Source organism: Nannospalax galili, unplaced genomic scaffold (assembly GCF_000622305.1).
Source record: "Nannospalax galili isolate Female #2095 unplaced genomic scaffold, S.galili_v1.0 scaffold352, whole genome shotgun sequence".
NCBI classification, from domain to species: Eukaryota; Metazoa; Chordata; class Mammalia; order Rodentia; family Spalacidae; genus Nannospalax; species Nannospalax galili.
The window spans coordinates 77,638-103,501 of NW_008332592.1; the positions used below are offsets into that span (position 1 = coordinate 77,638).

Below are 25,864 nucleotides of genomic sequence, written 5' to 3' on the forward strand. Positions count from 1 at the left end.
GGAACTCACCAACTAGCTGGCCAGCAAGGCCCAACGATCGTTCTGTCTCTGTTACCTACCCCCACCCCAAGCACTGAGGTTACAGGCATGTGCTTCCAGCTTTTTATGCGGGTTCTACAAATCTAAATTCAGGTCTTCATGCTTGCGCCACAGGCACTTTCCCACCTACACCATCTCCCCTGGCCTGTTTCTGGGTTTTGAAACTTATTTAAAAAGACTTAACATTCAAAAATTATTTGCAATGTCTCCTATTTGTTTGTGGTTTTTCTTTAACATCTAGTTCTGTAAGTCTTGTCCTTTCTTTTTAGGAATGATGTGAATTAGGTATTTAACTTTTTCACAAAGGAATAGCCCATTGCCTTACACTATTAAACCTCTCAATCTGATGATGCCTGTATGTTAGAAGGACAAATTGGCTTGATTCCACATTCTTTCCCTTAGAAGTGAAAATGTGCTACTTTTCCATCTTCTGAAATTGGATGTCACTGGCCAAGTCAAAGGTCAACCTGATTATGTCTGCTTCTGCAAGTGACTTGGATTTCATTCCTGGATACCCCATGCCTTGCCTTAAATTCAAAAAGCAGCAATATCACTGTATTTCTCATGCTGCTTATAATTCCAGATGAAATTTTCCTGGGCCCAGTGGGTCCTTTAACTCTTTGGATACCTTTATTAGCATTTATTATCCTATTTCAGAAGAATAATATGTGTATGCATGTATGTCTGTATGTATGTGCCAGTGCATGCTGCTGCCGGAGGAGGCCAGAAAGGGAGTCAGGTCCCCTGGAGCTGGAGTCACAGAAGGTTGTGAGCCAACTTCGGTACTTAGAATGAACTCTGGTCCTCTGAAAGCAGCAAACAATCTCATCACCTGAGCCATCTCTCCAGCTCCTTTATATTATTTCTGATTGTCTTAGCTCACTTTGTGCTGCTGTAACAGAATACAATAGGTTGAATAATTCACACAAATATATATTTCTTACAGTCCTAGAGGCTGGAAAGTCCAAGATCAAGGGGTCCATATCTGGTGAGGATTTTATGTTGTATCATCCCATTGTAGAGGGCAAGGGGGGGGTGTGTACGAGAGAGACAGAGAGAAAGAGAGACACAGAGAGAGATGGTCTTGTTCATGAGCTCATTCACTGTATTAATGTAATGCAACTGTGGCATTATACAGAGATTCAGGCCCTCATCACTTCCTACAAGCCTCATCTCTCCACAGTGGTGCATTAAGGATTAAGTTTTCAGGGAGCAATTCAAACTATAGCACTTATCTTAAAAAAACAAAACAAAACAAAACAAAACAAAAAACAGCTAAACTACGGAATAATACAAGACGGGTGAAAGAGGTTCAAGAAGCTGAGTCCAGCTGAAGCTCAACTTCTGGCTTTGTTGGATTTTCCAGTGTTGGACAGCAAAGCAGCCTGCAACTTAGGGTCTTAAAACAGCCGATCCTTTATTGGGGCCACACTCCCGCAAGTCAGGCCTGGAGATTAGTGAGTTTAGGTCATGCTCTTGTGGTATCTACAGGGTGGCTTGAAGGAGCTGTAAGCCCCGTTTTCAAGATGGATAAGACTCCCAGCTGGCAAGTCCTACCCTCCGCCACCCGTTGTCTGGGTAGAACTCTTCACCATGCAGTTCCCAGCATGGGTGCTCCAAAGGACAGAAAGTAGAAGCTGAGTTTCTGAAGAACCAGGCCTGGGAATGGCACAGCAGTGTCTTCCTCTGAGGTCGACAGAGTCAAGGGCAGGGAACATAGATCCACTTCTGGATAGGAGTAGTGTCAAAGAATGCAGAGGCTTCATTTTATAATTGCCGCAGATGGTCTCAAACATGTGTCACCAGACTCATTGTTTTCTTTCTTTTGGGAATTCATTGTTTGCTTTCTTTTGTAGTTTGTGATGTTCAAATTGAGGCGGTATGGAGTCACCTACATTGCAGATGGATTCTGGCCATGAAAATCGCCTCCCCCAGTGTCCTTGGTAAGAACCCAGGATGCGCACCAGCTGAGTTCTACCTTGGCTATTTGAAGGGTCAGGCCATTTCCTCCTGTTTTCCCTTGGCCAGCGACCTGATCTCATCTCTGCTCTAAACAACGGCAGACTTGGTTGGTCCTTTAAGGACTGTGATGTACTGTCAGGTCTAAGAGGAACTAACCCCTCTCAGTATCTTTCACCTCTAGTCTAAGAGTACACATTATTTGGTAGCAATACTTCAGACAAATACTTTATAATTCATGATTAGGAGTTATGAATAGTTCTTGTTACAAGGCCTATGGAATTTTGTCTGACTTTCTTCATTTTGTTTTAGTTTGTTATGACAAGTCTAGTACAGTAAAAATAATTTATTATGTCGCCACCTTTTTGTTTTGTTTTTGAGACAGCGTCTCCCTGTAGCCCCAGCTGGCCTGGAACTCACTATGTAGACCAGACAGGCCTCGAACTCACAGAGATCAACTTCCCTCTGCCTCCTGAATGCTGGGATTAAAGGTGTGTGCCATCACACACAGCCCTATCCTGTCATCTTAAACAGATGCTCCAAAGAATTTTGGAGTCTTGTTGTAAATTGCAATGAGATTATTCTGAATATATGGATTACCTGAGGGAAGGAGGACTGCTTCACAAAAATGCATCTTCTACTCTGATTTTGTATTTGGACTCCTCAACTTTGAGGCTATTTTGTTCTTTACCAAAATGAGTACTTTTTTTCTTTTAAGATATTTACATACATTTATTATTTAAGGCTCTTCTAATTATTTTAGATTTGTAATTTTATCATTGATGGCCACTGAAATCTAAGAAAGCTATTGGTTTTTGTACACCCATCTTCTGTCTAGAGTTTTGAGTTCTCCGATATTTGGTCACTGAAGTCTTTAGACAGTCATTTAATATTTTGATTTCTATGATTTTACTTTTAAAAGGTTCAACCCTTCCCCGTTTTATGAATACACTAGTCTTTTATATCTTTCTTAGTAAGCAGCTCTACGCACTCTGGCTTTGATTTTCTAGTTTTATTCCTCCATAAAAGTTATTGGATCCGCTTCCATAACCCCAGACTGGCTTCTAAACAGCTTTTTTTTTCTAGGCATACTAAAGCTTACATTTTGATGAAATGAGAAAACCAATCTGAACATGTTGACCAACTCCGTGGAGAAGCTGAGGGACATGGCACAGCCAACATTTTTCCTTCAAAACTTTTGTCATAATTGCTAATAAAAAGAAAACCGATAACACAAACTCAGAACTTTTATTTTATTTTTATTTTAAGTGTATGAGTGTATTGCCTGCATGTATGTGAGTGCACCTGTGTCGTGCAATGCCGCGGAGGTCAGAAGAGGGCTTCGGATTCCCCTGGAACTGGAGTCAAGGACAGTTTGTAGCCGCCATGTGGGTGCTGGGAATCGAACCCTGCTCCTCTACAAGAGGAGTCGGTGCTCTTAACCGCTGAGCCATCTCTCCAGCCGCACAAACTCAAAACTTTTTATAACTTTGAACATGATATGAAAAGACTAAAAATGAACAGTTACAAGAAGAGGCAATGTCTGAAAATCTCAATGGTCGCTTTTCACACAAGAATTAATATTTAAATATCCATAGAGGCAAACAGGTGAGGAGAGAGTGGGGTGGCGAGAGTGGGGTAACGAAGGAAAAGAACAAAACTCAAGCATGTTAGGGCAAGGGTTTAAGTAACACCCTCAGATTGTCACTCTCACATTAATGACATTCCATCAGATTTGACTGTTAAAACCGTCATTTGGAAAATGAGCCTTTTGGCCCGGACTTGGAGTTCTTACGTTCAATCTGAATTACACGCCTCTGTACACATCAGATGAAACTGTACTATGATTCTAATACTACAGGATAATGCAGCAGTAAGTGGTCCAGATATTAAGTCTCATTTCACATAAGAATTTGCTGGGCACTTACTCTAGTATCTTTTGAGATGAGAAGCGTGCTCTTAGCCTGTGAAGAACATCTAAACAGTAAGTGGGTTTCATCCCTTGCCTTTCAACATTGCCTGCCATTCTGGCGATGAAAAAATGATGTATTTGTAAACCCTTGAAACAGGAAAATTGATAAGCGCTTCCAACTTCACTCTCACGAACAGCCAATATTTTAAAGCTATTAGCACAGGAGCTGGCATCCAGGGATAGTTCATTTATCATTCATAAGCTGGCAATACTGTTGGGCCTTGCAGTTAGGCTCTGAAAAATGGGCCCAAGTTCACCCTCCAGTGCCAAACTGCTGCTCTTTCCCAAAGCTTTAATCAGATTCTCTGGGCATCTTCTGCCCCACTAAGACAGAGCCACATGAAACCTGTACTAAGCCTGCCATGTAAATTCGTTACAAAGCCTAAGTAAGATGAACAAGTTATGTTCTCTAGACCCAGACAGCTTTTAATGTGGACTGAAATTATGATTGCATATTTATTTGTTCCTTGGGAAACAAAATTCATAGAAAAGAATTCAGAATTCACTCTCTCTAGGTTATCCAGAATGAGAAGTCAAGCTTAAGTGCATTATAAAGAAAATATCCCTCAGGGTGAAAATATATTAATGCAAAGTTCCTGAAAGTGTAGTTTTACCTTTTTGTTAAGCTGAACCTTTTACCTCCCACCTTCACCCCCCATCTCATATGAGAGCTGTAACTTCCTTCAGACTCTTAACTTTATGACATCTCACCGAAAATTCAGAATTCGGTGTTTATATCACATTGTCACTGGAAGCTAGCTTATCAACCTTTGGAAGTCATACCTCATATGAGATACAGTTGTGACTGATTCTTGCTGCCCAGTATGAACTACCATCTGCCACTGGGCACCCTTCTATCAGTGAAAGCCACTGGTCATGGCAGAGCCAGAAAGGGGAAACTATCACTTTTCCCAACTAGATACTGATGGACACTAGAGAGAGACTGCCCTGTACCATGACAAAAGTACAAGGCATCCGTGAAGAACTGGTCACTCATGAGGAATGGAGAACAGCAGAATCAACAGCTCAGGTTACCATCACAGCTTTGTGTGGAAGAGAACGGGCTAGTTCCATTGATCTGTTCATCAAACTTCTGAGTACTTTTGAATTGTTCTAAATGCTAATGTGGACTCAGGCTCTGGTTGCCAAGTACTTCAAAATTTCAAGTCCCACTGGAAAGCAACATGTTTTGTCTGAAAGATGAAGATAAACTTCCAACACAGCAGTCTAGCTCCACCTGTACCATACACACCTCTGGATATTTCTATAGGCAGATCTTTTGCAGGAAGGGCTGCGTTTACCATATGATCTTTGGGGTCCTTGACATTCTTAGGACAGTAATTTCCTATGGTGAATTAATAAAGTAGATTCTAATTATGATTCAGATTCCTAAGTAACTTGACTAGAGAGAGAAAATGAACCTACCACACTTGCCTAGGTCGCACCCTTAGATCAGTAATTTTTGTTCATTGTAACCACCCTGGCCCCATCTCTGCCTCACGTATACTGTGCTTAGGACAGGTGGTTCTCTAACTACACGGCTGGTCTTTCCGGCCTAGGGCATTCTGGGGGACCCTCCAATCAAAAGGATAACATTCCAAACCAAGGGCTACAATGACCTGGTGGTGATGTGCAGTGGAAGACAGACCCTTCTTCCTCGAAGAAGACCCCCTGCACACAGTTTGAAATGGTTCAAGTACCTGCTATTTTGCAGCAGGCTCCGTTGGTTTCAGCATCACTACGCAAAATGGAAAAAGCATGACCAGTTCTCGGACTCTTTGGAGAACCGTTTGGATGAAGACAACTGAGTGAAACTTGGAGAGCTTCAATGAGCAGGTTTTGCTGTGTCTCTACCAAGTCTACATCATCTCTCCCTCCATGGCCACTTTCTGCCTGTGGTCTTTGAATACTGTAGCCATTGCGGAGTCATTGGTCTACCTGACTTCACCAGCCCCATAATCACCATCGTATTTGCAACAGTCACTCCTCATCACACCACGGGTCTGTCTCTGTTCGACCTCCTCTGCTTCTCACTTCTCTGAGTTTAGTTTCTTATTTCTACTTAATTGCATCCTTTGGAGGATCTGTCGTTGATGATATATGATGGCAAACCATTTGAAAATATATTTCACTCTTATTTTTAAGTTATATTTTAATTGAATTTGGGACTTAGGTTGTTAGTGACCTCCCACCAGACCTTGAACACATTTTCCATCTCTTACTGGAATGATTTTGGTCCTAATGAGAAAACTGTTCTCATGCAAACTGTGATTTTAAGTGACTTTCATATTAAGAAATCCATCTTATCTCTCTGGTTGCTCTGAAGATTTCCACTCCAGCTTTTGCTGAGCTCTTCACTGAAGTTCAGTCAATAAATGATTCTCTTTCTTGTGCCTCCTGAAAGATCTTATGCACATTTTCCTCCTGTGTCCCATTGGTAGAGCCTCAGCTCTAAAGAGTTTCTGTATGGCCCAATTAATAAATCACTGTCTGATCACACACACACACACACACACACACACACACACACACACAAAGCCACTAAAAACCCTGGAAGTTGCAATGTGTTTAAATGTGAATTCCTTTTCAATTACCCCTCTGTAGTGATTCTGTTGCTTCTTTTCGTCTCTTTAATTCTGAAAAATTGCTGCTCACCGTCTCTTCAAATATCACCTTGCATCACTCTCTTTTATTCCCCCTTCTGAACTTTTTACTGATTGTTCTGGAATGTTTTTCATGCTCCCATCCACGTCTCTTAACCAACCTGTCATACGTTTCAGCTTGTGCTATATTCATTCTGAGTCGTTTTGTCAACTTCATCTTGTTTGCCGTTTGGGTCATGCTATGACATTTATGTCATCCATTTAGTTTTAATGTCAATATTTGCATGTTTCATTTGGAAATCTCTATATTTCACATGGAGCTGCTCTTTCCTAATTGTTCTGGCTCTTCTGTCATTTTTAATATGCCCATTTGACAATCTTGCTCAGACTTTGATGCCTTTCGCATGCTGTTCTTGATTTCCACTTCTCCACTTGATTCCTGGCTTTCCTTCAGGTGAGACGTTTCCTTTGGTGGCCTTTCCTTTTTGTGTGTGAGCTCATTTTCAGGAGGGATTGTTTTATTTTTCCTGTGGTGTTCCATGTGCCTGTGTGTGAAAGTATCCCTTTGGCCCAGTTTTGGAGTACTTATAACAGGAACAGGGGAGTGAGGGTGGGACCATTGTTTCAATTGTCCTCAGTGCCTCTGTGTTGGTCTATCTGGTTGCATTTCCTCTGTTACGCCTGCCCAAACCAGTGCTTTTGATTTCTCCAATTCCAGGTTGATGGTAAGTTCCCTCACCACTGCTTGTGGTAGACAGAAGAACAGATAGGACTGAGTGACCCCAGACCTTATTAAAAAAACGTTTTAAAACTAAAGTTGTTCTATCACGAGTAAAGGACGAGGGGATGGGATTCCAAGGCCCAAACCTCTGACCCTGTGTGAAACCACGCGGCCGCTTCCTGGGTGGCTTCCTACGGTTGCTGTTAGAACAGCACGTTCGTAGTCGCGGGGCTTTCCTGGTACATTTCAACCCTCCATGTTTCACACATTTTGCTGTGGTAACATTTGGGGGCTATTGTTTTGGGCCAGGTACACTTTTGTTCCAATGGCTTTCCTTCTAAGAGACTCCATGCCACCAGCTTCAAGTCTGGGACTGTGATTCAGATGTGACTAATCACATGTCCTCACTCCCTTGGAGAACAAGTACCATTGCCCTAGGGGTAGGCTTCTAATAAAACAGAACCAATCAGAGACTTTGTGATTGATATGCAGAAGCTGGGAAAATGAAGTGTTATTTTGAGCTAAAAAATACATAAACCTACGTCATGCACCTTCTGCCGTCTGCCTGAGTGAATGAAAAACAAGGCTGGCGCTCAGGGAAGCAGGATGAGACGAGTAAGAGAAACAGACAGCCATATTGAATCATTGAGCAGGGAATAACCCTGTTAAATAGGCCAGTGAATTCCGGTGCTTAAGTTGATTTGAATTGGCTTTCTGTTGCCTACATGTGACTTGTGCAGCAGTAAATTAAAGAACAATGGAATTGAGATAAGAAATCATAAATAGGGATTTGTATTATTTATTTATTTTTAGCAGACCAATTTGTCATGCATGGTTTGACACAAGCATGCCAAGTCGGCTGAGTGCTCAAGAAGATGCAGGCAAATGTCAGACCTAATCTGAGAGCAAGGGATGGACACGAGTCACTGGGTAAAGCCAAGGTCCAGTCCTAGTGATGAAGAGGCGTGAGGAGCTAGGGGAGAGGAGATGGCTGGAAGTACGGCTCAGGAGTAAGCAAAGCCAAGACAGCCCCAGCAGGGCAGCTGGCAGGCAGCAGTCAGATAGCCTACCCACCACATCTGAGTAGCTGTCAGCTGAGCACCAATGCTGCCCTGGCTCTATTTAAAGAGCACAGGGAGTCTTCCAGTCCTGCCATGTGACTCCACCTAGTGGTGAAGAAATGAAGTTGGCATGGAATTGATTGCCCCGACATTAAGCAAAAAGAGCCAAGACAAGATTTTTTAAAATTATGTAACACAGGAGTATCCAGACAGGCATCAAAACAAATGAGTCTCTGGCTGATTATCAGTTTCCAAGGCAAAATTAACATGAATTACCTTCAGAAAGATGTGTCAAGATGTAAACTTGTTTTTAAGTTAAACAGATTTGTGAGAAATATATTTCTGGGTTGTGAGAGCAGTTTCTGTTCACTCTCATCAAAAGAAGACACCTTCCTATGACCTCTGCACCTCCCAGTAGGGCTAACTTGGAGGAGAGGAGCTAGTGAGGGCACCTGATAGGGCTTTTCAAAGAGATGGAAGAAACAGAGTGGACACTGTTAAACACGCATCCTCTGGAAACACTTGCAATGAGAGGATTAAGAAAATGCCTCCGTCTGCACTTGAAGAGACCCTAATTGACTCGTCAGTAAATATTGCCGAAACTGCCAAACAATTAGCTTGTGTTGTGAAGGATGGAGAAAAATATAACCTGTCTGTACGGAGCTTGCTGTCACCTCAGAGATGATGCCACTAAGAGAAAGAGGGGAATCTCCTTATAGCCCCGTACTGCAGCTATCTTCTGATATGTTTTAGGTTTTCTTATACATAGTAAGTCCTGGTACAGCTATTGTTTGCCTAACTCAGTAAGGAGTTACTGAGGGCAGGCATGGGTGACTGGACCAAGTCAGCCTATGGGTGGTAGGTACCGGTGCTCAGCACATTTTGTTGAGTGGCTGGATAATATCTCAAGGCTCTCTCAGTTCCATGGTGGAGACTCACAGCACCGCATTAACTTTCATGCTAAATTCCCCTGAAGATACATGGGTTGTAGGAACGTGGTCTTTCAAAATACCACTCATGCTAAGTGCCAAGTATTCATGGTGTCAGACTTTCAATGACATTTTCAAGCAAGATCTTCCAGACAGTGTGGGACTCTCATTTAGAAAGGGAACGCTGATGCTCCACCTTGCCCTCTCTTTTAATGAGCATCTGTTTTAGAAGGAACAAAGACATTTACTATTTATTTATTACCATCTAAGAGCCAGCTATTTAGTGAGGTATTTACTTCTAAGAAAGTCCGGAAACATTCACATGCTGTGGAATTATTTTACAAGAACATGTTTCAGCACAATATTGTACATAGCACTTTAAATATATAAAATATATTTATATGTAAATAGCATATACTCCATATATTTATACATGTAATTTATACATGAATGACAAAATATGTAACTGCCATCATAATTCTAAATAAAATATACAGACAATAAAATATATAATTCATATACAACAGATTATAATTTAGTTATGATAATATAGATAATACACCACAATTGTATTTACATCGACATATATTTGACTAGAAATTTTGATGATACTCTTTTTTTGTTGTTGTTTAGATTTTTCTCTCTTCTTTTTTGGTTTTTGAGTCAAGATCTCACCTTATAGACAAGGTTAACCTTGAACTTGCTTTGTTATTGGCTGGAATTTTGTAATCAACATAGAGTTAATTTTCCTAGTAGTATTTACCAAGTACAGGAATTGTTTACTAGATAGAAATATTACAAATTAGACTATTGTTTTCTTTAAACATACATTATTCATATATTTTTATATCACTACATTTCCTTCTATGTAATTTTTAAATGTCTGTGTAGGACGACATCAATGTAGAAGGTGCTGAGCCACCCGGCAACCATTACACACAATCTCATGCCATTAGCTACTTCTTAGGGTGAATTTCTAAAAGGGCAATTGCTGGACCAAATGATTCAAAGTCTAATGATTCTTAGTAAATACTGCTAAATTCTCTTTGCAAAAGTTTTATCACTTTTTTATTTTGTCAGTAACCTAGGAGGGCTCCATTTCGAATACCCCAATTCCCTAAGTTTGATTACTCCTTCTTCAGTTCTGAAGACTTGAAGAATGTCTAGATTAAAAAAATTGATATGGTAGGCTTGGCTTAACCTTTTCTTTCATTATTAGTGAAGCTGGTCTTAGTCATAAAGTTACGAGTCATTTATGTCTCTTTTTGTCTGTCTATATTCTTTGCTCATTTTCCCATAATGTTTGCCTCTTTTTACTCGTCTTTGCTGATAGAAGTAATAATAGAAGTTAACTTCTGACAATGTATGGAGTGCAATGTGCCAGACCCCAGCCTAGTTTTATGTTGTCCAATGGACTATGTGCCAGTACCACCCCATCTTTCCAAAGGCAGTGGAAGCACAGAAAGGGAAACGAGTTCACTGATGATAACATATCTAGTAAATTCACTGTATTCAGGAGATTAAGAATGTATCATGTATGTTATAAAGCTGGTTGGCTATCAATATATAGATTGAAAATGCTTTTCTTGCTTTGTCACCTGTCATTTATTCAATTTTGTAGTGGTTTTTGCCAGTGAGAGTGACTTGACTCCACTGTTTTCAAGTAAATTATTTTTCACAGCTTCTGTTATTTGGTAGTGTGGCCATCCGAAGAATACTTAAATATAATTTCTCTCCCCTTAAACTTGTGGACTGGCAAAATTAATAATCTAAAAAATGCTATATTGCCATACGTGATCTACAGGTTCAACACAATTCCCATCAAAATTCCAATGACATTCTCCATAGAAATAGAAAAAGAGGCCTGACATTTATATGCAAGTACAAAGAGTACAACTAGCCAAAGCGACCCTGAGCAGAAAGAGAAGTCCTGGAGACATCCCAGTCCCTGACTCAAACTATGCTACAGACCCAAAGCAACAAAAACAGCATGGTACTGGCATAAAAACAGTCGAACAGGGCAGAGCACCCAGAAATGAACCCATACAGCTACAACCTCATAATTTTTTGGCCAAAGTATCAAAACATATTGGGAAAAAAACCAGCCTCTTCAGTGAATGGTACTGGGGAAACTAGATATCCACGGTAGAAAAATGAAACTCTAGATCCTTATATCTCACACTGCACACAAATCAATTCAAAATGGATGAAACCCTGTAGTGTAAGAGCTGAAACTTCAGAACTGTTAGAAGAAAATCAGCAAAACATTTCAAGATAAAAGCATGGGCAAGACTTTCTGAGAAGACCTGCAGCCAATCCAAGAACTTACAAGTGAGATGGCCTAACATTAGCAGCTTCTGGACAGCAAAGGAAACAATCAGTAGAGATTCTATCTCATGCCTGTCAGAAAGACCTCTATCATCATCAAGAAAACAAAAACAACACATGTTGGTACAGACATGGGGAAAGAGGCATTCTGTTGGTGGAAACATACTGGTGTAGCCACTATGAAAATCTCTGTGGAGGTGCCTCAAAAAAAAAAAAAAAACAAAAAAAAAACCAGATAGTAGGACTTACCATATGACCCAATTATACGACTCCTGGGTGTGCACTTGAAGGACTCCAAGGCCACATACCACATTGCACACCCATGTTTATTGTTGCACTATTTACAAGAGCAAAAAAATGGAACCAACCTAGATGACCATCAACAGATTAGTGGATGGAAAATTAGTTTTGAGGCCATAATGAACAATGTACAAAAATTACAGATTACATTAACTGGATTATGTTAAGCAAAATAAGTCAGATTCATAAAGATGAATACTAAGTGTGAAATATAGATTTAAGTGTGTGTGTGTGTGTGTGTGTGTGTAATGAAGGTAGAATGGAAATCATGCAAGGGAAGGGGGAGGAGAGAAAAACAGAATTATTGCAGCAGAAAACAGACAAGAGAATTGTGTGGGGAGAGGAAGGGGACCAGCAAGAAGGGGATGGGAGGTAGGAGAGGGAAGCGGGGAAGGGGGTGAATAAGAACGAAGTTCAGGGACATACGGGTATGAAGCACTTCCATTCTTTTGTCACATCCTCACAGTACCTTGTAATACCCTATCATGAGACATACAGAATTTTACTTAGCTTTAAATCATTCCCTCCTCTCTTGAATAATACCGTTTTCATAAGTACTTTTACAGAGTGCTGTCCTCTGAGCACAGCAGCCACCATCCTCATCACAGCAGCTGTGACTACTTGCAACAGATCCTCAAGATTGGACCTGTTGACATTTCCTCATAGACAGAGGGGGGCAGGAGGTCATTGGACCCTCATCTGAGATTCCAGCTGCTTCGTATTGCCCCTCCCAGCCTACTGTGCATAATTGTGTCCTAATTGCAGGGACTCTCTTGGTTTCGGGAGGTAGAAGGGGAGATTCCACCTATGTGGCCATGTGGCGGTCATGATCCATGCTGGGTGAGACTTTTTAGCGTTGTGGTTGCTTTGCGCCCCCGCCCCGGCTCCTGTAACCTCTAGCCCATGCTCTGTAAGTAAACCCAATAAACTCACTGGTTTGCCATGTTGGACTTTGGTGGCACTGTGCATTAGTTTGCCACTGGTGCCCTGTCTGCAGCGAGCAGGCATTTAGTTATATCTCCCCAGGGAAAGAGTTTACACAAGTACTTTCAAACTTTAATATACTTCTATCTGTAGTTCTTAATTTATCAATTTTAGCCAGTACGTCGTAACTAAGTAAGATATTCCTAGGGAAATCATATGTAAAAGTAGTTATTCTCTATATTCTTTGGATCATAAAATGCCATATTTATGAATAACTGCCTCACTAGAAACAGGACATTTTAATGGAACCAGAGAGAGCTGTGAAGGTAGAACGATAGGTATTGATATAAATGACAAGAAGGTTTCTACAGCACAGGCTGCATAGATTACAGAGACAGAGTCTTTTCAACTGTGTTGCTTTACTTGTTACTCAGAGTAACTTTGTAACGTATATTAAACAACCATTCTTGCAATTTATAGGGAAGTAAACAAGCATATACTAAGTGTGAAATATAGATTTAAGTGTGTGTGTGTGTGTGTGTGTGTGTAATGAAGGTAGAATGGAAATCATGCAAGGGAAGGGGGAGGAGAGAAAAACAGAATTTTTGCAGCAGAAAACACACAAGAGGATTGGACAGTTTATGGTGAACCCAAATCTCTGTTGGTAAGCTAAGTTTCATTACGTCAGGTTGCTGTCCAATATTTCCTTCTCATCTTCCGTGGCAGTTTTTCTTGAACAATAACCCCCTTTCCCAGATCTCAACTGATGTGATTCCAGGTGAAGCCACTTGTCCTAGTTTGTTTCTCCATCGCAGTGACAAAACACTCTGACCAGTACCAACTTGGGGAGGAAAGGGTTTATTTAGCTTACATATCCCGGGTCACAGTTCATCAGGGAGCCCAAGGTAGGAACTCAGGGCAGAAACCTGGAGGCAGGAGCTGGAGCACAGGCCATGGAGGAACGCTGTTTACTGGCTTGCTCTCCTGACCCCTGCTCAGCCTACTTTCTTAAGCAACACAGGCCTACCTGCCCAGGGGTGGCACCGCCTGCAGTGGGCTGGGCCCTCCTACATCACTCAGTAATCAAGAAGGCCCCACAGACATGACCACAGGCCAGTCCAAGAAGGAAATTCCCCAATTGAGGCTCCCTCAACCCAGGTGTGTCAAGTTGACACGACAGCTATCCAGCACACCACTGCTGGCCCCAGTCTCCTGGCATACAGTTTAGATGGGCGCCCGTGATGTAGTATGTTCCTTGGCCCAGTGAGTCCTGGGGCACTGCATAGACTCTACAAGGTGTAGTGAGGTTTAGGCTGGGGTGGTGGGGCAAAGACTTTTGTCCCATTCTGAAGAAAGAGATTGTCCTGGTAGATGGTGGCAGCCATCTCCTGACCAAAAGAGGGAACTCAGGAAGAAGGAGTTGAGGGATGAGGGCTGCCACTCATTTACACCAGTTCCACAGCCTGCTTGCTTCCCCCAGTTTGGGCTGGTTCCTTGGAAACTGTACTGATTGCACAGTTAATTACTGGGGATCCTGACACCAGATCTGACTTCTAATTGAGGCTTCTTTCTGCTCTGCCATGCCGCCTCTGAAATTAATGTCTTTGTTCAGGATTCAAGCACACATCCCCTACAGGTCTCTCGTTGTGTCTTTTGCCTCCACTCACAGTCTATTAAACAACTTTTAGAAAGGCAAATCCATCATGTGGAATTCATTCATTCTGAGCCAGCATACACGTACTTTGAAAAGACAGTTCTATGTACTGGAACAGTATGGGTCAGAGATGAGCTGATTTCAGAATTTTCATTAAATGGTTACTTTTACTTTATGATGGCCAATGCTGGATCATTTTAAACCATACGAACAAGATACAGGATTCATCACCTGGTGCTATGCATTCGAGTTATGAAAATCATATTCAAGTGTAAGTTAATTGTCTGAAATTTGGAGGCTATTTAACCCAAGAGACAGTACTAATTATAATATTTTGTTTCTTAGACTAGCAAAGAATAGAGCTTTAATCTAAAATGTGGCTGAATAGCAGAGAGCACAGTATCATCACAACACCAACAATTAAAAATGTACAAATACTAAAAATGAACAGATGATTCCTAAGAAAAAATTTATGGTCAAAGATGGGAAGGTAGACAGAGGTGTGTGGTTTTTCCAAAAGAGCTTTCCAGACACTGTCAAGGACCACAGTGACCAATGGTCAGGGCTTACTGTGGTAGCCTCCACTTATCCACAGTTCTGTTTTCTGCAGATATATTAATTCAGAGTAATTGACAATAAAAATATTAAATGGAAAATTTCAGAAATAAACAATTGATAACTTTTAGAAAACCTTTGTCCTGGTGTGCTGTTATAATTGTTATATTTAATTAATAGGTACTTCTGTTAATCATTTACTTCATCTAATTATAAGTTAAATTTTATCATAGTTATGTATGTATGAAAGCATGAAATCTATAGGACTCAGTATTATACTTTTAAAAATCTATGGCGATCTCAAAATGTATTATCCCATGTGGATAAAGGGGGATAATAATATATACTCAGTTTCCATCAAATGGACTACTTTTCCATGATGCAAGCACTATTCTTTATTTTTAATATGGTACTAAGGGTGGAACCCAGGGCCTCATTACATGCTAGCCAAGTGCTCTACTACGGAGCTATACCATACGGAGCTATACCATCTGTATACCATATACAGATGCAAGCCCAATTGCCTGTTGGAAAGGAGAAGTGTAGAGTGTAGGCTCAGCCTGTGGGCTGGCACATCCTGAAGGGAGGGGCTGCTGTGAGAATTTGAAGATATGTCTAGGCAGAGCTAGAAGCTGGGAGGACAAGTGCAGGAAAAGGGAATTTTGTGGGAAGGCTCGGAGCTACCAGCCAGAAGCGGGATGGGCAATATACATGTGTGTGTATATATATATATATGAGGAGATCGTTATGTAGGCCTAAACTGAGTTTAAGAAGCAAGTACAATAAAAAGCACATGGGAACCTCGCAGGGGAGAAGTGGCAACAGGTCGGCACTGGTGGAGAGGCCCCACCTGGGTGATCTTACACACACTGGCAGGGTCAAAAGTAGTGAGGGAGAGAGGCCCGCGGATTCTAATGTCCAGACTTTGGGCTGTCAAGAAGTCTTACTTAGAAATACTTTCATTTCAATAGGGAGCCATTGGGCGTCGCTGTACACAAAACCAGCATGTCAAAGCCTAGGAGTGCAGGGCTTACGGTAAATGGCTACTGAGGAGGAAGGAAGACACTTGCTGTGATGGGTATGTTAATTATTGCTTGCCACTGTGACCAAAGTACCTAGAAGAAACAACTTAGCGGGGAAAGATTTACTTTGGCATATGGTTTTGGTGAGTTCATTTCTATGGTTGCCTGGTAGAGCGTCATGGTGGCAGGAGCACATGGTAGAGTCTGTTTTTCATGTCTTGGCAGACAGGAAGCAAGAGGGTAACAGAAAGGTGTGGGGATCATAGGTCAGGCTGGTCTACATTGTGAATTCCCGGGGAAGCTGGGACTTCAAGGGAGACCCCATCTCAACCCCCAACACCCCCTTCAAAAAGACCTTATTTAGGTATGGGTAGTAGGGTAAGGAAGGCATGAGTTGGCATGAGACAGGAAATGAACAGTGTCCAGTGCCCCCAAGTTTATGTCCCACACTGGCAACTTTCCCCAGAGTCGGCCTTTTCAATAGAGGTGGCTGTGGAGGCAGCCGGGCACTTGGCGGAGATGCAGGGCTCCCCAGCTCTTCTGTCTGCCCTTTGGTGGTTTTGCTTGGCCTTTTACAGACTGGCAGCTCCAGAAAGGAGCTCAGCAAAATTTTCAAATTTTTTACTCCAAATGTTCCCTTAATATTAGTATGTTTGGCACAGGGATTCCTGGCATCCTAATTAATTGTTTTTGATGTTTCTTTAAAAGTACCCTTAACATCTGTGACTCTGCCTGTGGAATTTGTTTTCATTTGCACTTGCTGATCATTTCCTGCACTGCAGAACAGAGCCCCTCTCTGTGGCCAGGTGAAATATACTTGGAGATTCACTTGACAGTTGTCAAATTCAGGGGCCACTTTGGAAGGTGGCAGCCTTAAGAAATGTCAACTGGCAAAGCAAACAAAACACAGCTGGCTGAGCTGCTTGCTTCTCATTCCCCTCCCTGAGGTCTGGCTTAAAAATCCTTTGTTGCTTCACAATACATTTTCAACTGCATTTGAAGTAATTAACACCAGGAATAGAATCCTGTTGTCACATTTAATTATCAGATAGCTGCTTTCCTTTGGGATATCTGACAGTTACCCAAAATGTTGGTCTTAATCTAAAATCAAGGAGAGACCTATGACTTGGTGAAAGCAGCCAGAGTGACATTTATTAAATATAAATGGCTACGTGTCTAAAGAGGAGGTGTACAGAGAGCACTGGGTCTCATCTAAGGGAAAACTCCCCCAGCACAAAGGGAGAGAAGTCGCATCAGGGATCAGCTGGACTTGCTTTGGTCTCACTCGCTCATGAGAATTAGAAGTGTGCATCACACACAGCACTGCGAGGCACCCAGGAGTGGGCATCAGGCACATCACTGTGTGGCACTCAGAAGGTAGTTTCTTGACCTTCGGGTTCGAGCTCCAATCTGCCAAACACTATAAATTCCAGAGCTTCTCTTAGTCTGTTATCTGGAAAGTGACTACTAAGAGGAAAATAATTAAATGGCATTGATTTGAAATGAAGAAAGCTCATTTTTATGCATTCGAAAGACCTTAAGTGAATCAGCTAAATATATGCACTGAGAAAAATATCTTTACCCTCTGGGTAGTATCTTGTAATAAGCTGAGAGTGTGAAAGCCATTAACAGTATTAGAAATTAGGTGCCTAATGAATTGTGCCCATTATTGGAGATTTTTTGTGATAATTCCTTAAAAGCTACAAATTGCCTGTACCTCTGTGTCATAGAGGAAAGACATTGTTAAAGACGTTAAGAATTATCTTTAAGTGGAATCATTTCACGTGATTAAAGAAACACAGGCCAAAATCTGGTACTTACTATGTAAGGACTATGGCCACTGCATCATTCAACACACTCTCCCCAAACAGAAGTGTGTACAGGTCTGGGTCGACGTGCAGTTCATGGAAAATAGCCAGCACTGTCACTAGGAAGACACATACAAAGATGATGAGTTAGCTAGGACACAGCCATAGAATTTGCCTTTGTTGTGGTGACCTCTAAAAATCATCTATTAAATACTGATCTTCTCAGAGCCACCCTCCATACAGACATAAGACCTTCATTCATAAACATCTGACGCTACCTACCATTCCCTGCTCCCCAGTGCTCAGAGAAACTGGAGCTGCTTGTCCTGCCCTCTCTCAGCGCGCTTACCTTCCAGGGCACCTCTCTGGATGCCTTATCCACCCTTTGCCACTTCCCTGAACTCACACTGAACTCTAACTTTCCAAATATACCTCAGTTTCTTAAACATTTTTGCATTTTGATTCTTTCTAACAGGGCAGAAATTTGTCATCTACTGATACTATGATACTATTTCTGCACACACACACATTGAGGAAGGGCACATACACACATATTCTTTTTTTTTTTTTCATTATTTAAGAATTTCCCAGGTGACTCCCTCTGAATCCCTTGACTTCCTCAGCTTTGAGCTGGCTCATTCCTACATTCCTGTATGATCCTAGCATTTGAATAAAATCACAGACTTACAGAACGGTCTGAGCTCTCCAGGGATAGGGCTTATCTTTGCAATCCATGGTATTTGAACAACATCTAATAATTATTTGATGTGTGCGTGGATGCATGAATGAATGAACATTGTTGCAGTGGCTTACTGCTGTGGAGGAAGAGGTGACCACCTCTTCCTTGCTCTTGAGATCACATTCAGTCATGATGTGGCCTTATTGTGGAGCATAATGAGTCCTCAAGTGCAGGACTCACTCCTGTGACCTGCTGCCATTACTATCTGCCACTGCGTGCCCAGTCTTTATGAATACATCATGGCAGTAAACACCACACGCTGATTATCAGTGTTCCTCAAAACTATCTAGTGTCTTGATATTCAAAACTGTTATGCAAAGTGTGAGCAGCAATCATTAGGAAAATGATCCACCGAATTGATTGTCAAGAGGGAAAGAGAGTGGTTCAAAATGATACTGATTATGACAATTTTAAGACAGGACGGGTGTTTTCATTTCTGTTCTCTTCTATTTCATGAAGTGTGAGGCTAGTAGTATGTTGTAAACAGAGCGTCAGTTGGGGAAAAAACACAAGGAAGGCAAGTTGAGTATGAAGGCTCTGCAGGTGACATCAGGAAGTGTGAAGCTTGTCATGCCTGCCACAGTGGGGAACCAAAACTTTAGTAACAGGCATGGCACAGTCTGATTTGAACTTGAATGTAAAGCTCAACCAGCAGGACAGGGACATCATGCACGGGAAAGTGGTTGGAGGCTTCACCAACGGTTCTAGTAAAGCATGGGTTGCGCCAAGAGAAGAAGAGGTGTGATTCAGGCCCAAGCTTCCGCACAGGCTGCTGGCCCTGTTTCTCTACCACCAAAGTGCTGGCAGACCAGTGATCAGTCTTATGCGTAGTCGCTGGTTCTTGTTGTCCCTGTGTGTCACCAGCCCATAGAACTGTGTTGTAGCATAGCGTGCTTTTAGTGAGGTGATGGGCAAGAGAAAAAGTCAGTGAGGACAGAGCAGAGGGGACACGCTCCCTGGATGCTGTGAGGGGAGGGTTTGTGGGTCTTGGTGCTTGAGAAACAGCAAGGAATGAATTACTCTGGATTCAGACCTATTTTAAAACATGGGAATATATTTTAATATATTTTAAACAATGTATTGTATACTTGAAAATTGCTTAGAGAGTTGATTTTAAATGTTCTTACTACAAAAGCATCAATCAGCATGTGAGGTGATCTGGGTGCATCAAACATGCCACATACCATAAATGAGGATGAGGTTTATTTGACAATTAAAAGACTTGCTTTTTCTTTAATAATTACTTTTAAAAGAAGCTATGCAAGAACCTAACAACAAAAAGAATGCAGAGAGAGAGAGAGAGAGAGAGAGAGAGAGAGATCAGGAATTGGAATATCACTGGGCCTGATTCCTTTCTTTTTTAACTCATTTTAAAAATTTATTTATTTTTGTGTTTCATACAGAATGTTCCAAACAATCTTATTCATCTTTATACCCACATCCCAAATGGCATCTTCCCATAGCCCCCCCATTGGAGCCCATATACTGTCATCCCTGTTACTGTCCACTGTGTTATCAGTCTTGCCAGCCGTTCCCCAGTGCAAGTCCATCTGCTGAGTCTAGTCACCCTATCTAGAGATCCTTGTTTTAGGAAGACCAGCTCTTCCTCATCTAGCAGCAATCAGTTGTCAATATTCCTTTATATGACCGGGGTCTGCTATTCATTTTCCCAGTTCTATGCTGGGTTACTCTCTGGGAGTCTCTTGGGTCACCCTGGCCAACAACTCAAAGGAAAGTATCTCCTGTCTAGCATTGTTTCTTGTTATGTAGCCTTTAGCTATACACATGGACTCTTAAAAATTATATTGATCACTTTAATCTTTGGTTATACTTTTCAGTGTTTAAAACCGTAAAGTTGGCCCAAATAAATCAATTTATTTTTATTCTTAAGGTCATTTGAGAATCTGTTCCTCAGGGATCACATGGGCTTGGGACGAGCCCCTGGCTCCTTTCTTTTACCAGTTTCATCTATGCGAAGATAAGTTAAAGGTCCTGCTCGACCATGGCTGGCTTCACTTGGAAGCATGGAGGAAATGTTTCCTCTGTGTTGACCCTCCTCTTTGTAGACTGGACACTGGTTCAAGTCCACCTGGTGGCATCTCCATGGCCTCCTTGATCAAGAGGACACATGACTCACCATAGTTATAGGACATTTTGAGAGATGTTCCATAGTCCCCTGGAACTTAGTCTACCTTGGAGGGCAAGAAGCAAAAACTGCCCTTTAAGTTCCTCTGACAGATTAATATAGGCCTCAAAGTATGGCTATTAAACATCCAAGAAAGTTAGTTCCACCAGTCTGGTACTTTTAATTACCATGTGCTGTGTAGATAAAGCTTGGGCAAAAACCAAATGTTCTACAGATAAACCTTGACTAGACATATATTATGTGCTTGATCTAGTTGTATGTATAATTTGTCAGTAGGTTGTTGGATTAATATGGTTCCCTCTGTTTTTTTTTTTTTTAACTAGCTAGGCATTATTTATCTCTCTCACTGTCTAACCCTGCTACCATGGTTTCCCCATTTAAAGTGCCCCCATTTTTCCCATTTCTCCCTTACTAATACCCTTCTCCTATGGTCCCACCTCTCTTGAGCTCCTTCTTTCCCTTTATCCCCTCGGTTCCTTGTATAACCTTCCCTCTCTCTGCCCCTTAAAATAACCCCACTTTTATTCATATCTCCTTTATTAACACCTGTTTCCTACTGTTCTTCTCTTTCAGGTTCTTTCTTTTCCTTTACCTCCCTGGTTGTATCATTTTGCTACTGAATTAGTGGTGAAGATGTTATCCTGGTTCCTATAGTTATGTCTGGATACATACTCATTTATAAGGATTTGGTGCTAGGATCCACATATGAGGGAGAACGTACATTGTTTGTTTTTCTGAGTCTGTGTTACTTCACTTATAGAATCACTTTCCTTATTCAAGATGAGGAGATCTTATTATTAATCACAATTAATCACACTGGGAAATGGCAGAGACTGTACTCTCGGCTCTCGGTAGCTGTGAACATTTGCCACAGCTCTCTTCCTCTGCAGGTGGAGACGGGAGGGGCAGCCAGCACCTCGGTTAAGTGATCTCTTTTTCTTTCTTTAAAAAAAATATGTTTTTAAATTTTCCTTTTATGTGTATTAGTGTATTGCCTGTATTTATGTAAGCGTACCCATGTTGTGCAATGCCCATATAGGTCAGAAGAGGGCGTCGGATCCCTGGAACTGGAGTTATGGACTGGAGTTAGTTGCCATGTTGGTTCTGGGAACCAAACCCAGGTCCTCTGGAAGAGGACCTCTTAATCGCTGAGCCATCTTTCCGAGTGATCTCTTTTTCTTTCTTGGGTAGAGTCAAGAGCCCTACATCCAACTAATACAAAGAGGTTTCAGTTGGGATTTTCATTAACAACATTTTTCTTTCACCAGTATCTTGTGGGACAAAATATGTTATCATTTAACGGAAAATTTTATCACTACCATTGACTTTCATCTTTGAATATACTTGTATTTCTGAGCTCTGAGGATGACTTGTGGTCATCTCCACTTTGGGGAGGTTTCCTAGGCTCATGTGAAGGGCTATATGTCTTGAGTTCTTATTCCTGTGTCCTTAGTGATTGATGTCAACTCTGTTCTAGTGGGGCGGATTCTGCATCTTTTCAAAGAGAACTCTAGGCTTTTTGAGGAAAGTCTTTTTTAACAATATATGCACTTGTGTTCCAAGATGATCTGACATTCCCACAATTCTTCTTGAACAAAGAACTGAGCCCTGCTTCATAAATGCTATCCCACACAAAAGAGAAAGCTATTACTTTGTGCATTCCTATCTACCCTGTGAAGAAATGGAGCAGTTTTAGAATAAAGCCAGCCAGTGTGTCCTGCAAGAGGGAGTATTCTGTCAGGACCACAAATGAGTTGAATAGGTGAGTCAGGAAATTTGCCACCCACTCTGCTACCAAGCTTGAAACTTTTAAAAGAACTCATTTATTTGGTTTGTGGACAGGGCTCAATCTTGTACACAATGTCCTAGACTCTCCGGAGAGAATCTCTGCTCAGATCTTGCTGGGTTGTAAGGTACCTACTTAAGATGAACGACCTTGTGACAGCAGAACAGAATAGACACAACATGTGCACACATTTGGAAAGAAGAGAGGACACAATTGGGTTTCTTGAACTTCTGGTTTTATGAAAGGATTGGTCATTTTGCCTGCACCACATTGTTCTCCAACTTCCTTTCCATGGGGTGTTTCACTCATGGCTTAGAATTCCTTCTCCTACACTAAGACTTGGTTTTTCAGCTACAGAAAAATCAGCTTTGTTTGTCAGAATGGTAGTAAGGGCTACGAGTGTGTGTGATCTGTACCCAAACAGATGAGCATATACACATACCAGTATCTGCAGCAGTAGAGGAGTGTGACATCTGAGTATCACCCCACACACACCCGGTTACAGCATCAAAACTAGCCTATCTCAAAGATAATAAGAAACATTCTTAGAGATAAAAATATAGATAATGATTGTGGTGGTTTGAATAAGAATGTCCCCCAGAGACTCCAAATATTTGGACATTTTGTCCCCAGTTGTTTGGGGACAGTCATGGAACCATTAGGAGGTGTGGCCATGCCGGAGGAAGCATGCCACTGGGGGTGGGCTTTGAGAGTTTTTAAGCCTTGCCTATTTCCAGTTGGGCTCTGCTTCCTGTGCCTGCTTGGAGGATGTGATTGATTGACTTTCCCCTCCAGCCACCTCTGCCGTCATGCCTCTGCCACCATTATGAACTCTAACCCTCTGAACCATAAACAAAATAAACTCTTCCTTCTATAAGTTGCCTTGGTCACAGTGTCTTATCATAGCAACAGAAAAGTAACTAATACAGTGATCCACTTCACCCCATCAGATCATCAATATGTTGATTAATACACGATGTTTCATATATTTTAACTGCCTGTATTCAAGGGACCACCTTCACCTCTCCCTCTTCAGCAAACCCTACAGGCATGTGCCACCACAACTGGCACGTGACCACTTTCTGGATGCTCTTAGTAGCTTTGAAGTCTTTAAAGAGATTTAGTGACAGTCCCTTCTTTAGAACCTCTCTCAGTAGCTCTCTGACCCATATTTTCTTGATGTTTTAAAAGGAATTTAAATTTCAAATGATATTTTAATGTGTCAGCACTCAGCAACTTAGCACAAGATCTGCATGGGTTGATAGACAATAAGATACGAAAGTTCCTACTCCTGTTGTTCCAAGTCATCATTCAGCCTTGTCATAAAGCCAGCTCTCCCTGCAGTGTTCAGTGGTTTTCTGTGCAAATCAGCATGTATGACACTTGTCCTTGACATGTGGAGAATCAAAACTGTCTCAGGCTTCCACAGCTGAATCCATTAGGCCTGACAGGTGGTCTTCTCATAAATGAGGTGTTCTCATAGATGATGTAACTTTCCTGCCTTTCTGAAAGTGATTATGTGAACTGTGTTTTCTTTTTCTCAGGGATAGAGGAAGAAATTCTCCTCTATCTTTTCCCAGTTTCCTAAAGTATCATATGTATAAGAGCTTAATGAGAGGATTTTAAAAATGTTGTAATTATGTGGGAACAGTCTGGAATACTAGAATTATTTTGAGTCTAGATCCTCTCCATGCAGACTTGACATTAAAATCAATAGATGCCTTTGTCAGTGGAGCTCTGCAAATCATAGTACTAGACATACAGCAAGAAAACCCTTGTGGACTAGGTCAGAGAAATGATGCCAGGTCTCAAAAGCTGATCATTAGTGTTAGTTTGTTGAGATTGTGCCAAACTGCACACTTCACAAAACATCACAAATGACTTAGCCCTAAAATACAACCATTTTATCTGACCTTCAGTATGATGCATCGTTTTGTTACTGAATTAGTGGTGAAGATGTTACGTGCCAGCACACTGTTGTAGCCCTTTGAATCAGGTCTCCTTGGGAGAAAGAAGTTCTAATGGCTAAGGTGGGCAGCCCAGGACTCCTGGAGTTTCCCGAGTCATTTCCAGCAAGGTCTTCAAGGCAAGAACTACTTTCACAATAACAGGAAAGTGTTGCTTGAATTTTCCATTCTGAATCTTTTACTCTTGAGGCTACATGACAGGTATTAGTACAACACATCGATTCAGGAGTAGATGTAAGAATCCAGGAGTCTTCCGCACACATCTCACATTAAAGAGCTTTGCAAGAAAGTAATGCAATGTTGCTCTTTTCAACATTTTTTTGTTTCTCTTAGAAAATAAATGTATTTTTCACAAAATGTTATTTATATTGACATGTGAGTTACTGCCATTTTAAATTAATCAATCAAATGTTGTTCTGAGATTTAATTTCTAATAGGATAAATATTAGTAGATTCATGAACAGAAACTCTTTGGGGTCTTTCCTAATTTTGAAGAGTTGTACAAAGCTGTCATGAAATGCTTAGGAACTGCTATCCTAAGACATTTGGGCATCCAATAACTTACTTCCTGTACACTAAGAATGATACCAACTAGGCACTATGTTTGAGAGAAGAGAGGAAACAGTCTCTCACAGTATTTCCTGTAGAGCTTAGTTTGTATTCTAGGTCCCTGCTGAGGAAGGCTTCCTATGTCTTAATATCTTTAAAAAATATTTTATTTATTTCTATTTTATATGTGTGAGTGTATTGCCCATGGAGGTCAGAAAAAGGCATTGGATCCCCTGGAACTGGAGTTACAGATGATTGTTAGCCACCATGTGGTTGCTGGGAATGGAACCCAGGTCCTCTGCAAGAGCAGCCAGTGCTCTTAACCACTGAGCCATCTCTCTAGCCCCATCTTAATATCTTTTTCTATGCAATGATCAACTGGCTCTTTGGGCATACATGCTGAGAATTTGCAATAATACTGTTCTTTTTACATTAACTCCAGGAGCCCATTTTTAGAGTCACAGTTCTGTCTTTGGTATCTATATTTGTTTAAGTTCTTTGTTTTGAAAGGCAGGTATTGGGAGGGCAGGAGAGATAGTTTATCATATGGTTACACAATAAGAACATGGCCAATCACTGTCTTGTCCCTGAATTCAACCACAGTTCCATGGTGTTGGAGAATAATCTTGTTTAAGAGCAAGAAGCACAGCCCCTAGTGGTCTCTGAGAGTAGAAAAGGGCAACCAGAAGGTCATGAGATTTGGCATGAAGAAAAGAAAATTATAGCATTTAAAGACTGAAAGCGGAGAAACCTAATAAATTCAGGCAGAGAATATTTCCTGGGTTTTGTATCTGAGAACATA

At 41.3% G+C, this 25,864-nt stretch overlaps 1 protein-coding gene across 1 annotated transcript in view; it reads right to left on the reverse strand.

The window, feature by feature from the left end:
* The window catches only part of Slc9a9 (solute carrier family 9 member A9), a 284,233-nt gene that overhangs the window by 68,694 nt on the left and 189,675 nt on the right, over nt 1-25,864 (reverse strand). Inside the window, exon 6 of the mRNA XM_008827516.3 lies at nt 17,889-17,994. Within this exon, the coding sequence (XP_008825738.3) occupies nt 17,889-17,994 (106 nt within the window). The remainder of the gene's footprint in view (nt 1-17,888; nt 17,995-25,864) is intronic.